Source organism: Anguilla anguilla, chromosome 4 (assembly GCF_013347855.1).
Source record: "Anguilla anguilla isolate fAngAng1 chromosome 4, fAngAng1.pri, whole genome shotgun sequence".
NCBI lineage: Eukaryota > Metazoa > Chordata > Actinopteri > Anguilliformes > Anguillidae > Anguilla > Anguilla anguilla.
The window spans coordinates 22,264,011-22,276,388 of NC_049204.1; the positions used below are offsets into that span (position 1 = coordinate 22,264,011).

The 12,378-nt window shown below is 45.6% G+C and overlaps 1 protein-coding gene across 3 annotated transcripts; it reads right to left on the reverse strand.

Annotated features, from left to right (window-relative positions):
• Positions 1-1,972: 1,972 nt before the first annotated feature.
• Positions 1,973-12,246, reverse strand: med16 (mediator complex subunit 16). 3 transcript variants are annotated; one of them, XM_035412041.1, is made up of 15 exons: positions 12,136-12,246; positions 11,427-11,680; positions 10,922-11,029; positions 10,412-10,581; positions 9,696-10,127; positions 7,187-7,292; positions 6,872-7,027; positions 6,330-6,553; positions 5,820-6,026; positions 5,289-5,499; positions 4,848-4,981; positions 4,262-4,454; positions 3,505-3,721; positions 2,678-2,761; positions 1,973-2,255 (listed from the first exon to the last, which is right to left on the reverse strand). In XM_035412041.1, exons 2-15 carry the CDS (start codon positions 11,566-11,568, stop codon positions 2,129-2,131), a joined length of 2,511 nt encoding a protein of 836 aa, XP_035267932.1. In that variant the 5' UTR covers positions 11,569-11,680; positions 12,136-12,246; the 3' UTR covers positions 1,973-2,128. The 3 variants fall into 3 exon arrangements, with proteins under 3 accessions (XP_035267932.1, XP_035267930.1, XP_035267933.1); XM_035412039.1 differs by having other exon boundaries at positions 12,051-12,142; XM_035412042.1 differs by lacking the exon at positions 12,136-12,246 and adding an exon at positions 12,041-12,058.
• Between the last annotated feature and the right edge of the window lie 132 nt (positions 12,247-12,378).

Genomic DNA, 12,378 nt, shown 5'->3' on the forward strand with positions numbered 1-12,378 from the left:
TTCTGCATTAAAAAATATTGCCTTATGTTCGTTTCCAATGGTCTTTTTAGAATAATTGAATTGCAATTGATCTGCAGCTCAATCCCTGCCACTTTTTGAAGTGCTGTGAAGTCCATAGATGACTTCACAACCTTACCCCCGTCAAGGTTTCTGAATTACTTGGAGACCTTCATGTCAAGATGATTACTGGCTGTGTGTGGATTCTCTGGCTTGCAGTTTTGGTACTTATTCACACATGGTTGCAGAACAAGGTCGTTGAATGCCCTCAAAGGTCTTCTGGCTTGAGACAAGTTAATGGCTGGAAGAATATGTGAATGAGCTATTGCAATGATTTAATCCTCTGCCACCAGCATTATTTAATGGGTAATAAGTAAGTAGTGACTGTACGGAAGGTCATTAGTTTAGTCCAAATAAGTAAATGCAGTTACCTTTTCTTAATTGATCTGAATTAAAGACAGAAACATAGCTTCTTTTGAGATCCAGGTAATTCAGATCTGGTATGATGGGGTGGAAAAATGAGTTGAATAGGGTTGATTTCATAATGAACTAGTGCGAAAACAAATCTCTCGCAATCTAACTTCAATTCATGTTATAAGTGATTGCATCATTAGCCGTAGAGGTCCTCTACCTACATCTTTGAGAGGAGAACAGAAAGCACCACAGTGCAAGATAATTAAGAGAAAATTTTGGGATTACTTGCCAAATAGTTATTCTGATAATTGACAAGCAAAATAAATGAACTGGTCCTCTAAAAAGCCACTCTAAATGTTTGTGTCAGATACCAGACATTCAAGGTGTACCAACGAGATCAGTTATTGGGGAGCATTCAGAAAATCACACCAGAAAAAATGCTGAAGGTATACAAACATAGGAGTGTTGAGGATTCTATGGCCAGAAGGTGTGGGGATCCCCGGAGAGCTGTGACAGACATCAGTGCTGTGTGGGTGCGATCCGGAGAGATGAAATGTCTAAAACAGGCGACACGCTGATACAATGTCAGTGGGTTTCCAGTTTTATGTTACTCAAAGAGAGTGGTTTGACAGGTTTCAATTAATTTGTTGAGGGAAAGTCTGAAAAGTACACCCCTAAAACTTTCGTAATTCCAGCTGGGAGATGAAGTGGTATGACAGACAGCCATCACAATTAATGACTTTTAATGCCAAATTTATCACAAGCATTGTTTAAATAAATGTGATAATGTTAAAAATAAGTAAAAAGTAAAAAATAAAGTAATCTCATTGCAATAGCAGTGAGAACACTGTGGTAATTCTGCAGCAGTAAACCTATTTAAAGCAGAACCACTAAAAATAATGCACAAGAAAGAATGATGTGAAGTTGCATTAATTAAATTCTGCAAATGTTCATTCTAATTATAGCTGTAACTCATAAGACACAACATTGAATTTAAGTAGCACAGTTACAGGCATTCTTTCGTTCTTGCTGAATTAATCTCAGGAGCATTTATTGCCTCTGCAGTGTTGGACACGAAGGCTCCCACAAGTTGGCGGAAGACAGGCATATAAATCAGTGGCATTTCGAGCTTTGGGGTGGAACTACAGCACACGGCTGTACATACGGTGCAGGCCCTTTTCATACGACCCGATATCATATTCACATCTGCACTGCGCTGCGATTGGCCGATCCGCCCTGCCGCACCCTACCTGCGATGACCACCGGGCAGGTCCGGCTCTTCTTTCGTTTGGCTTTAAATGCTAATCTTTTATGGCACAGAGGGAAACGGACCGTATTAACCATGGCATTCTGAGCAAAAGTGGCATTTGAATTCAATTACGTGGAATCCTGCTTTATATAATCCCTCTTCACGGCTCATCAGTGAGAGAAGGATGAAGACCCAGAGCTCGGCCACGGAGCGACGGCCCGGTGCTTGTGATCTGGAGCCTCCCTGTGGCACCGGATCCCTCTGCTACGTCCCTCGCAGTCCCTAAGCATAAAGCCACAACTCAAGCAGAGGTGAGCGTCTGGTCTCGTTTAGGTGAGTTTATTCGTTTATTAACAGTTTTGCACAAGACAGATTTTTATATAAAAGTGAAAATGCCTGACAGATGGAGTCTGACAGACCTGTACAGTAGCTATAGGGGTTTTTTTGGAGGTGGGGGGGGGGGGGGGCTCAGGATAGGGTGGTGGGGATCCTCCTCCACAGTCCCCCACACAGGCAGTTCTTTATCCAGCGCTGCTCCCACTGTTTGACGGCCGTGGTTTTGTTGGGAGAGCGTAGCATGGTGACGCACCCGCACCTGGGGAGGGAGTGCAGACGGACAGGTCAGCGCGGGCGACGCCCAGCCCCGCCTCGCTCGGACATGGCAGCGTGTACCCAGCGACGGCTAAGGACGCACGGGGCCGGACCTACTCCGTCTGGACCCCTCATCCCGAGAGAGGCAGACCCATTTCAGCGTAGTGCAGAGTGCACACGGAGAGCAGAAGCACTGAAGCACAGAAAAACTACCGGGAGCAGAGGAGCTGAAGAAATCATTAAGGAAGGAGAATGCCAACTGCAGACAAGATGAGACTTTTCACAGACAAGACTAGTAATAAATTGTCACCTAATACAGGGAACAATGTTAGACAGAATGAGCCTCACCCTGTACAGGGAACAATGTTAGAAAGAGCTAGCTTCACATAATGCAGGGAGAGAGAGGCAGAGACACTTAACCCTCACCTGGTGCAGGCCTTGCTGTCCTCGGTGGGGCACACACCCATATGCAGACAGCGCAGGTTGTCCATTCGCTGGGACCCTGGGCTTCTGCAGGGAGACAAACTTGTGCAGTTGAGCCCAGACTGAACCAGAACACCCATTTGCTCCTAAGTGCTGCTCTGTATGTTTCTACAGATTATAGAACATGAATGCAATCTGTGTTTGTGATCTGCATTTTCCAATGGGCAACCAATGGGCAAATTTCTACACAAGGCTCCAAAATAACCTGGAATGGTCAGAAAATGATACGTTACCTCTTTTTAAGCATTGCATTAATGACAGCTGTACATTGTTACATTTAAAATGTCTCATTTTGTATTGTGTTTACAGTGAAGACATTTTGCGAGCCACAGATCCAATAATTCTTTATTGTAAGGCTAGTTGCCTCTGATTCAAAGATCCCCTTACTCTGCATTCACAACATCATTTTTTAAAAACATTCAATAATTCATATAATACTATAGCATTTTTACCCAGCTTGAAGTATCCTTTCAGGTTGCAAGATCTCACTTAAAAAAACATTCACCTCAGAAAAAATAATAATCTTTTTGGCCTCCATTCAATTTTTGGAATCCAGTTCAAGGACAAAATCATGAAGGCACCTTAACTCCCCTTTTCAATAACCTTAATATTAACCAAAACAGAGCCTGGCAGGAACAAATATCAGCACAAACAGAGGAGCCTTCCAAGTGGCTCATTTCAAACTAAAAAAGCACGCGCTACAGCCTAATGTGCACGCTAACACGCCAGGCACCGATCTTCTGTTACAGAAATGGAGCGGAGCGGCTCACCTGGAGAAGACCTCCACCTGCGAGTTGACGTTGAGCCCGGGCAGGCTGTAGGGCTTGCAGAACTGCAGGCGGAGCGGGTGCTTGCTCTGCAGCTTGCAGATGACGCCGTCGTTGATGGGCAGCCAATCCAGCGCGGGCACCAGCAGCTGGCTGGGCAGCAGGCAGCACTCGTCGATCAGGGGCTCGTCGGGGTCCTGGGGGTGGTTCTCATCCCTCGCTGGACAAGGGAGGGAGGACACATTCAGACCATAGACTGTAGAAAAACTAAGGGCAACTATGACATCACCCACTGACTCTTTATTGGCTTGGAGAAAAGTGTTTTGAAGCCTGGGAAGTGCAGTTTGTGGGCGACGCCATGTTGTACAAATTCCAGCCAGAGACTTACGCAGTAGGAAAACCGGGGGCCCTTACATGGGCATGAAGTCCGGCTGTCCACTACGCGCGTGAGATAGTGACTCGGCAGCAACGCAAACTGTCCCTGATTCATTCACAAAATATTACGTCCAAATAACACAATAACTTAACAAAATGCCACATGGCAGATATTAGATGGAGAAAAAACACCCATTGCAACTACATTTTCTAGTGGGAAATTTATTTTGACCGTATAGTTACCATTGACTTACTTTGAAACAGGTGGCTGACACACTTATACTGACACAGCCCAGTTTTGGCCCCTTGATTCAACCACCTGCTGTGCTACACTCTTTTTCATCCCCCCCCCCACCCCCGGAGGCAGAAGAGAAGGGTTCCTCACAGCACAGCCAGAGCTTGGTGAGCAGGCGGAAGAGCAGGGACATGCTGTCCTGGTTGTCGGAGGTGGCCGTGTAGATGGGCAGGCAGCCCGGCTTCAGCAGGCCCCAGATGCGGATCACCACCATCATCTCCCGGAGCATGCCCAGCGACGGCCCGTCCCGCAGGAAGCCGAACCCGGGCCGCACGATGGAGCCCTGGGGGGCGGAACATCGCGCTCGCGTTACCGCTTCAGAACACCCACATTTCAGCACAAGCTGGTGGAACGACTCCACGAACATTAAACCGGTTCCTGTGTATATTAAGCCCGGTGCAGACCAAAGATTCTCGATGCGATGAGCTGCAACTGGAGACTCTCAGCAGTGTCCTAAAACTCGCCACCTGTGACCAGACGAGCTGAATTGCCTGGTGCAGCAAGTGCTGAGTTCACACTGCTGTAACTCCTCTCCAAACTACGGTTTTGTCGCGTCTCAAATCTTTGGTCCGAACTGGGCTCAAGAGCGCATCAGCCACATGGCAGTATAATTAGACTCAGAGAACTTTCTTCATGATGAATGAAAACGCAGTGGTGGGGACAGGGGGACACTCACCTGGTTGGGCAGGTTGGCGAGCAGGTAGAGCACAAAGTCCCCCACCCACTGGATGAGCTGCTGCAGGGACTGCAGGGTGGAGGCGTCCAGCACAAACTCCTCCGTCTTCAGGTTGATCATCACCTTGTCGATGTCTGGGAGGACACGGGGCGGGCTTAAGGTGGGTCGCTTATGTAAACGCGAGATGCAGGTCACGCGTGAGGGCCGGTCTATAGAGTAAGCATTACTTCTCGACCTCCGCGTTCCAACAGCTCATCGATTTATCGCTCGGAGGTGAAATAAAGCGGAGGTGAAATAGAGGCCTGGAAGGGGACCAGCTGATTGGACAGCCCAGCGGAATTACGAGAGTGAGTCAGAGCTGATCTCAGTGGACAGGTTGTGAGTGGCGGGGGGTGTGTGTATGGGGGGGGGGGGGGGGGGGTGTTGGGGGCGGCCCTTTACCCGTGTCGGTGTTCTTGGCGCAGATCTCGGCCAGGCGGTCTCCGGGGCTCTTGTCGGGGGTGTTCAGGAGGTGTGGCCTCAGCAGGGACTTGAGGGTGGAGCTGATGGCGATGAGGAGGAGCTTGGCGTGGAAGTCGCAGGCCCGGGCGGCGGTGGCCGAGGACAGCTTGCACAGGGACGCTTTCACTGCCACGATCCGAGTGGACAGCACCTGGGCCGGGGGCAGCCACGTGACAGTTAAAACACTGCACTGGTACATCACACTGCTGTCTGATAGCATAGCATCTCTTCACAAGCATCAATCTCTGCCTAAATAGACTGCCATCGTAAACACAATAAACAAAACCAATTACATATTTTGGATACATGAAACCTGGAAGCATTCACTTGCCTAGAATATAAGAGATACAATTTCTGAAAATTTAATTGGCTTGGTCTCACAAACAGATTTCTAAAACCATGATACTCAACCATAGCACATTACCCTGAATCATGCTCAGCACCTTCCGGAATGATCCGTGTTGCTCCTACCTGCTGCAGGGCCTCCTTCTGCTTCATGTACTCCTCATGCAGCTTCTCCACCAGGCTGTGCACCATGCCAGGCTGCACGTGGAGCAGGACATCCCACCAGTCATAGCCCGTCACCATGCAGTACTCCAAAAGGAACAGCAGGTGGCGCAACAGGGTGTTAACGTCCAGAACCTGGCCCATGGATGGGGACACTCGGATCATGTGTAACTGAAATGATCAGGAAACAGAGAGAACATGCTTTCCAATCACAAATGTGCATTTCTTTCACGAAGAATAAATCATTTTTAAAATGTAAAATTTCCCTCCCCAGCAGAGACAAAATTACTATGCTCTGATAAACATTAACAAATACAACTAGATTTACCAAACTGAAAACTGCCTGACAACTCCTGTGCCCCAGCACAGCTACATCAACACACACTTGCCTTGTCTACTCAAGACATGACACACCAGTACTTTCTTGGTGTACTCAGACTAGCACGCATCAGCGTTTTAGAAAGCAGAGGTTACCTTGCCATGGTTGTCAACCCCAACCAGCGCCAGCGAGGTCCAGGAGAACTGCAGGGCTTTGAAGTGCACCGTGGGGCCGCCCGTCCGCTGGCGCTTGATGGCGGTGTCCTCGCCGCCGCGCTGGGAGGACCCGGACGACGCGGAGCCGTAGAAGACGCCGATGGTGTGGAGGGAGAGCCGGTGCAGGATCTGGATGCTTCCGTCGTGGAAGGCCAGCGCGAGGCCTACTCAAGCCAGGGAAAGGGAACACACAGCACAGTCCTCAGACCACTAGCATAAGCCACAGGCCCATGCTTCATACACTCAAAATCAACACATCAGCAAGCTCAACAACGATGGCAAATTAACAAAGTATCAAAGAAGACATTAGTCATACTGTGAGGACATTTCACACTGTAGAATGAAACTGAAGCTTATTGGTTTGAAAATTAAAAAGATTTACAGCATAAGATTGTGCATGCGCAGCTCTAGAAAGAGACAAGGGAGAGAGCGTTGTGAAGAATTCATGACGTGTGCAAGAGCGAGCGAGCAACCACCCGTACCAAGGCCTGGACAAAACTTGGTGTCGGACGCCACCTTGAGGTCGGTGTTGGAGATGGAGATGGGCAGCTTGGGCAGCGCCACGGCCGACACCCGGTCCAGGTCGTTGGTGGCAGAGAGGATGCGCCACTTCAGGATCATCGGCTGCTTCTCCCCCACTGAGGACACGTGCAGGCAAAGAGAATTAATTAAATAATTACTTTAATCACCCGGCCCCAAGATTAGCTCGGTTCTCCCTCTTTTCACTCAGACCGAAGTGGCTGAAGCTGCGTGCTGCTCGGAGAACAGGGAAGAGAAAGCGCTGCGGTCTGACTCACCCACAGGGGAGCGATGCTGGAAGATGTTATTGACAGGAAGACCCTCCTTCCGTAACGACCAGCATTCCACAATGCTGCCCAGCTGATTGGAGGCGCAGAGCAGCACCTGAAAGCACACCCAGGGCACAGATGTGTCACATTAAGAGCGTTCCAGGGACCCAAGTCTCTCAGAAAGAAAATAAAATAAAAAGTCCAAGATTTATTGTACTGTTCAAGCACAAGTTGGTCACACTGGTAATATTATATTCATATATACTTATGTATTGAAGCAGGACCACAAAGCTTTCAGACAGATTTCACCATACATGAGATAATAGGGCAAATCCAGGACAATGCAGCACACTTTTGGACCACATCATTTCAGATTTTAATGAGATTTTGCATACTAAGTTGGTCTTATAAGAAACCACTGTAACTTCAATTACACTCGTCTCAGATCCTTATTGCAGGAGACATGAGCTAACAAAATTTGGGCAAATTAACATCCATGACCTTGCTTGCCGTATCTGCATTACTATAGGTCATAGAGAACTGGTTCTTATATCGTTTTAAAGGTATTTTCCAGTTCTGTCTTTTTTTACGCAAATACTATGGTCACCCCAGAATTTGTCCTGAGTGATTTTAAATCATGAAAGTTCATCTGTGAAAAATCTTATATTTCAAAATGGATCAAATTTTCACCAAAGTAAGGTTATAATGTCAGCAACGCCACCAGAATATTTGGTCTTGGGTTCTTGAGTCGTTGTAGAGATAGCGTTACTTATCTAGAGTGGGATCACATCACTATTTCCTTACAATGCTGTTGAACATGATCAGTGCTAACCAACATACTCAGACACATGCAACATTTCAATGTGCTCCTTGATACGCGATCACTTCAGTAGCCACTTGACTTTGCAAGCATCGGAGGTTATGTTAGGATTGCAATCCGTGCATCAAAGGGCAATTGAGAGTACAATTCTAGGGGGTTTCTTATTTCTGCAAGTTATTTTACTTCATCTCCATTGCTGAAAGGAGTTTCAGCTGGACTGCTCCTTTGCCCTCTCTCTGACTGGATGATGATTCCTGCTCTCCCTGAGTGGGTGTGGGTGGGTGAGGCACGTCTTCATTTGGTTTGAATTTGCTTAGTTTGTATTTAAGACTGGCTGGATTTGGGCTTCATTTGGAGAGGTTTTGCCTTGAGGCTGACACCGTTTCTTCCACATGAAATTTTCCAGGTTACAGGTTTTGATGATCTCCCTGTGTTTTGGTTTTCTGTATTTTATTCTTAATTGGGTATCCTCCAGGGTACCTTTCCGAACTCTTTCCAATTTTTTTTCTTTTGGCTGTTTTTTTTTACCAAGTGGGCAGTTTTTGTTAGTTCCTTGCAATTCTTTGTTTTTGTATGGAGGAACATAAAAGACCCAGCTTTTAAACTTAGATCAGGAAGGTAGTGCACTGAAATGTAGCATCTGCCTATGTCTTTTAGCACTGATAAAGTTCAACAACACTAAGGAAATAGAGATGCAATACCAATCCAGATAAGTAATGATATCTCGGCAACTACTCAGAAACCCAATACCAAATGGTCCGGAGGTGTTGATGAAATTAAAACCTAACAGGTGAAAACCGAATCCATTTTGAAATGTAGGTTCTTTCCACAGATCAACATTCAAGATTATAATCACTCATAACGTTGTTACCTTTAATTTTGGGGTGAACATAATATGCACTTAAAATAGAGCCGAAAAAGACCTTAAAAATTATACAAGAACCATTTCTCTATGACCCATGCTAATTTAGTGATGGAAAGTCATGGAGCCATGCTAATTTGCCCAAATTTTGTTAGCCCATATCTCCCTTAATAAGGATCTGGGATGAGTGCAATTTTAGTTCCAGGGGTTCTTCTTCTTCTAAGCATTCCAAATCTCATTAAAATCTGTGACGATGCAGTCCAAAAGTGTGTTGATTTGACCCAGGATGAGACACAAATGCACAGAAATGTTCACACCAGTACCAACACTATTATACATTCAGTGACCAGTACATTTTGAGTGCATTCCAAGAAGTATGGTTTAAACATTTTTTTTTTTTTTTTTAAGTGACAGCACAGTGCTGTGATTTTGTAACTAGTGGATGGAGTAAAACTGCTAGTTTGGAAAAAGAGCAGGGTACAAAGTGAAGAATAGGTTTTCCCCAAGACCACTATAACAAACACCAGTGACTATCTACTGTTACTTATTGCTATCCAACCAGCTTTCTGGTAAAGAGGCCAACAATGAAAATTTGGTAAGCAATCCCAACATAAGCATCTATAATGGCCAAGATCTTGCAACGGATTTCAATCTGACAATCTCCCTGTGCACCAAACCAAAAGCGTGTGCGCCCATACAGCTAAAGGCATACGCCCCCAGTCAACAACCCAAAAAAAAAGGTCTTGATGAGTGACATCACCCACAATAGCCCATGAACTGTGCTCCACTGCACACTCTTAATCTGCGGTGAGCGTTTTCCACACCACGGCCCTCACCTGCTCAGAGTTCTCCCGCGTGAGGAATTTGAGGTGCGTGACGGCCGGGTACTTGTCCCGGCGCACGGGGTCGGTGGTGCAGCGCATGAAGAGCGAGGGCAGGAGCTCCGTGTCGATGCGGCACTTCTCGTTCACCACGCTCACGCACACCTTGTAGAACTGCACCGGCGACGAGCTGCTGCCGTCGGTGGCGGCCACCACGATGTTCCCGCCGCCCGTGAAGGCGATGTCCGCCAGGGCCACGCGGCCCCGCAGGCGGCACAGGCTCTCGCTGGCCGTCAGGAGCGCGCCGTTGGGCTTCAGCAGGGACACGGTGACCAGGCCGCTCACCGTCACTGCCAGCCAGCCCTCCATGGGCTTGCCCCCGAACAGCGTCAGCGAGGGAGAGAACTTCACCCGCGAGAACTTCTCCCCAAAGTTTGTGGAGCCGGACTGCAGTGCACAAAAAAATACAACACATGCAGGGGACAGGAACAGCCAGTGTGTAAACATTAATGTATAACCATTTCCATTAAATAGTATACTAAGCATACTTGATATAAACTTTAATTATACTTCAAGTATTTTTAAGTATAAAATAGTGTACTTCAGGTATACTTCCGTATACCACTTTTTCACATGGTCTTAACCGAACTCAAAATAAAACATTCATATTTCTGCGCTTAAAAGCCTATTTGAATAAAGATGACTTTACTGAAAACAGAGGCCAGTCTTGCCTTCTCCACGTGCAGGGCCAGTTTCACCCCGTTGTGTAGCCAGGACAGGGCAACAATTGGGTCCCCCTCCACAGCACTGCCTAGGGTGCTCTCCCAGCTGTTCACTAGGTGCTCCGCCATCCCCCAGCACTTGATCTGTCCATCTCCATCAGCAGACAGCAGCCTAGAACCTAGCACAGTCCATGCACGTGCACTCAGCAGCAAGGCTAATACTACTGCAAGGTTAAGGTAGCCTCATTTCATAGGATGGATATATATATATATATATATATATATATATATATATATATATATATATATATATTACTTCCTATCTAGTCTCATGTACATGATTTTATCCCCTATATTACCTTCTCTTGCAATTTGAAATGTAAGTCCATATCATTACTGCAACGACTCAATTCAGAAGAGCGCACTAGCACGTGACCTTGCATGCAGCCAGTATGACAAAAAAAACAAAAAACAAATGTACTGTTCAAATGATCCAACTCCCACAAAGAGGTCACTCACCAGACTGGTCCCATTCAAGGCAGGAGATGACCTCAGTGTGTCCTGAATTGATAGAGTACACATCCCATGGGTGCTCTGTGTCGATAATGTGGATCATGTGGCTGAGGTCTGAAACGAAAACGAGGTTGAACCAGGATTGAGTTTAATTACAAGTGAAACCTGAGATGCTATAGCAAATTTAAAATATAAAATAAGTGGCCAATTTAGAATTTGATGGATTCTGAATGCAGTGAAATTGTAACTCAACTTGGCCAAAATAAATTGTGTTCAACTTCATGAAGTGCCATCAACTGAAATCTGGCAATTAATAGGCACATCTGGCATTAAGTCCCCCCCCCCCCCCCACACACACACACACACACCCACACCAAAATGAATGGCAAAAGGCTACACGTGACAACTTAATGACAAACAGTCATTAGTTTTACTTATAAGCATAACATAATGACAATTAATACATTAAGAGAAAATACTTACGAAGAATGGTAATATTCCGGATGCCTACCTTTCTCGTCGTCTTCATTTTTAAGATCTGTTGTGAAGGCTATGAGATTCCTACACGACCAGGCACACACCAAAGGAATAGATGGACAATGGTTGCTTTTTGGTCTTCTCTCCCACTCGCACACGTAGGCAACCTCCATCATTCAATTCGGGCCTCTTCAGGTGATGTAGATTTCGACGTTTGAATTCTCTTGATTTAAAATGTTACATTGGCCCAAGTGAGTGTTGCCTCAGTCCGTCGATTCCTAAAATCATCTTAAAGAAGCAAAAAAAAAAAAAAAAATGAATTGAACTGGCATATACCTGACTTGCGATATCTAACTAGAATGTCAGAACATCACCCTTTGCTATCTTTAGAAAACTAAGTTTGTTAACTTAGCTGATTAACGCTTGTAAACTCGGTTGTAATATACAGGGTAACACAACATCCTATCATAAATCACTATTGGCGCTAGCTGGCCAGCTCAAACCATGAGAAGCAAACAAAACATTACATCTAGGTAGCAAGCAAGCCACAGGGACAATGAAAAGAATCTGTTTCACAACCGTCTTAAGCAATACCACTTATATGGACAAGCAATGTTTGAAAGTTAAAAATCAAAATTGTTTTCTCACAGGTACTTACTAATTCCTTCATAAATGCTTGTTCTATGAAATAAATATTACAGGACCACAGGCTGTCTACTTAGGTGTTTCGTTCTGCCTCTTACTTGTGCTGCACGTCCTTTTAAGTTCACTGGCACAATAAAATTATTGATGCATTTCTTTTATATACAAATTTACACTGTAAACCATTTAAAAACATTTAAAATAATTTAACATCGCTTATTCATTTTGTAACAAATTTTTGAAGCAGGCACTATATGAGACTACTTTATTTTTCTTCTTCTTCTTCTTCTTTAGTTGTAAACTATAATGTGAAAATGTATTTGCGCCACCTATTGTGCAGGGTG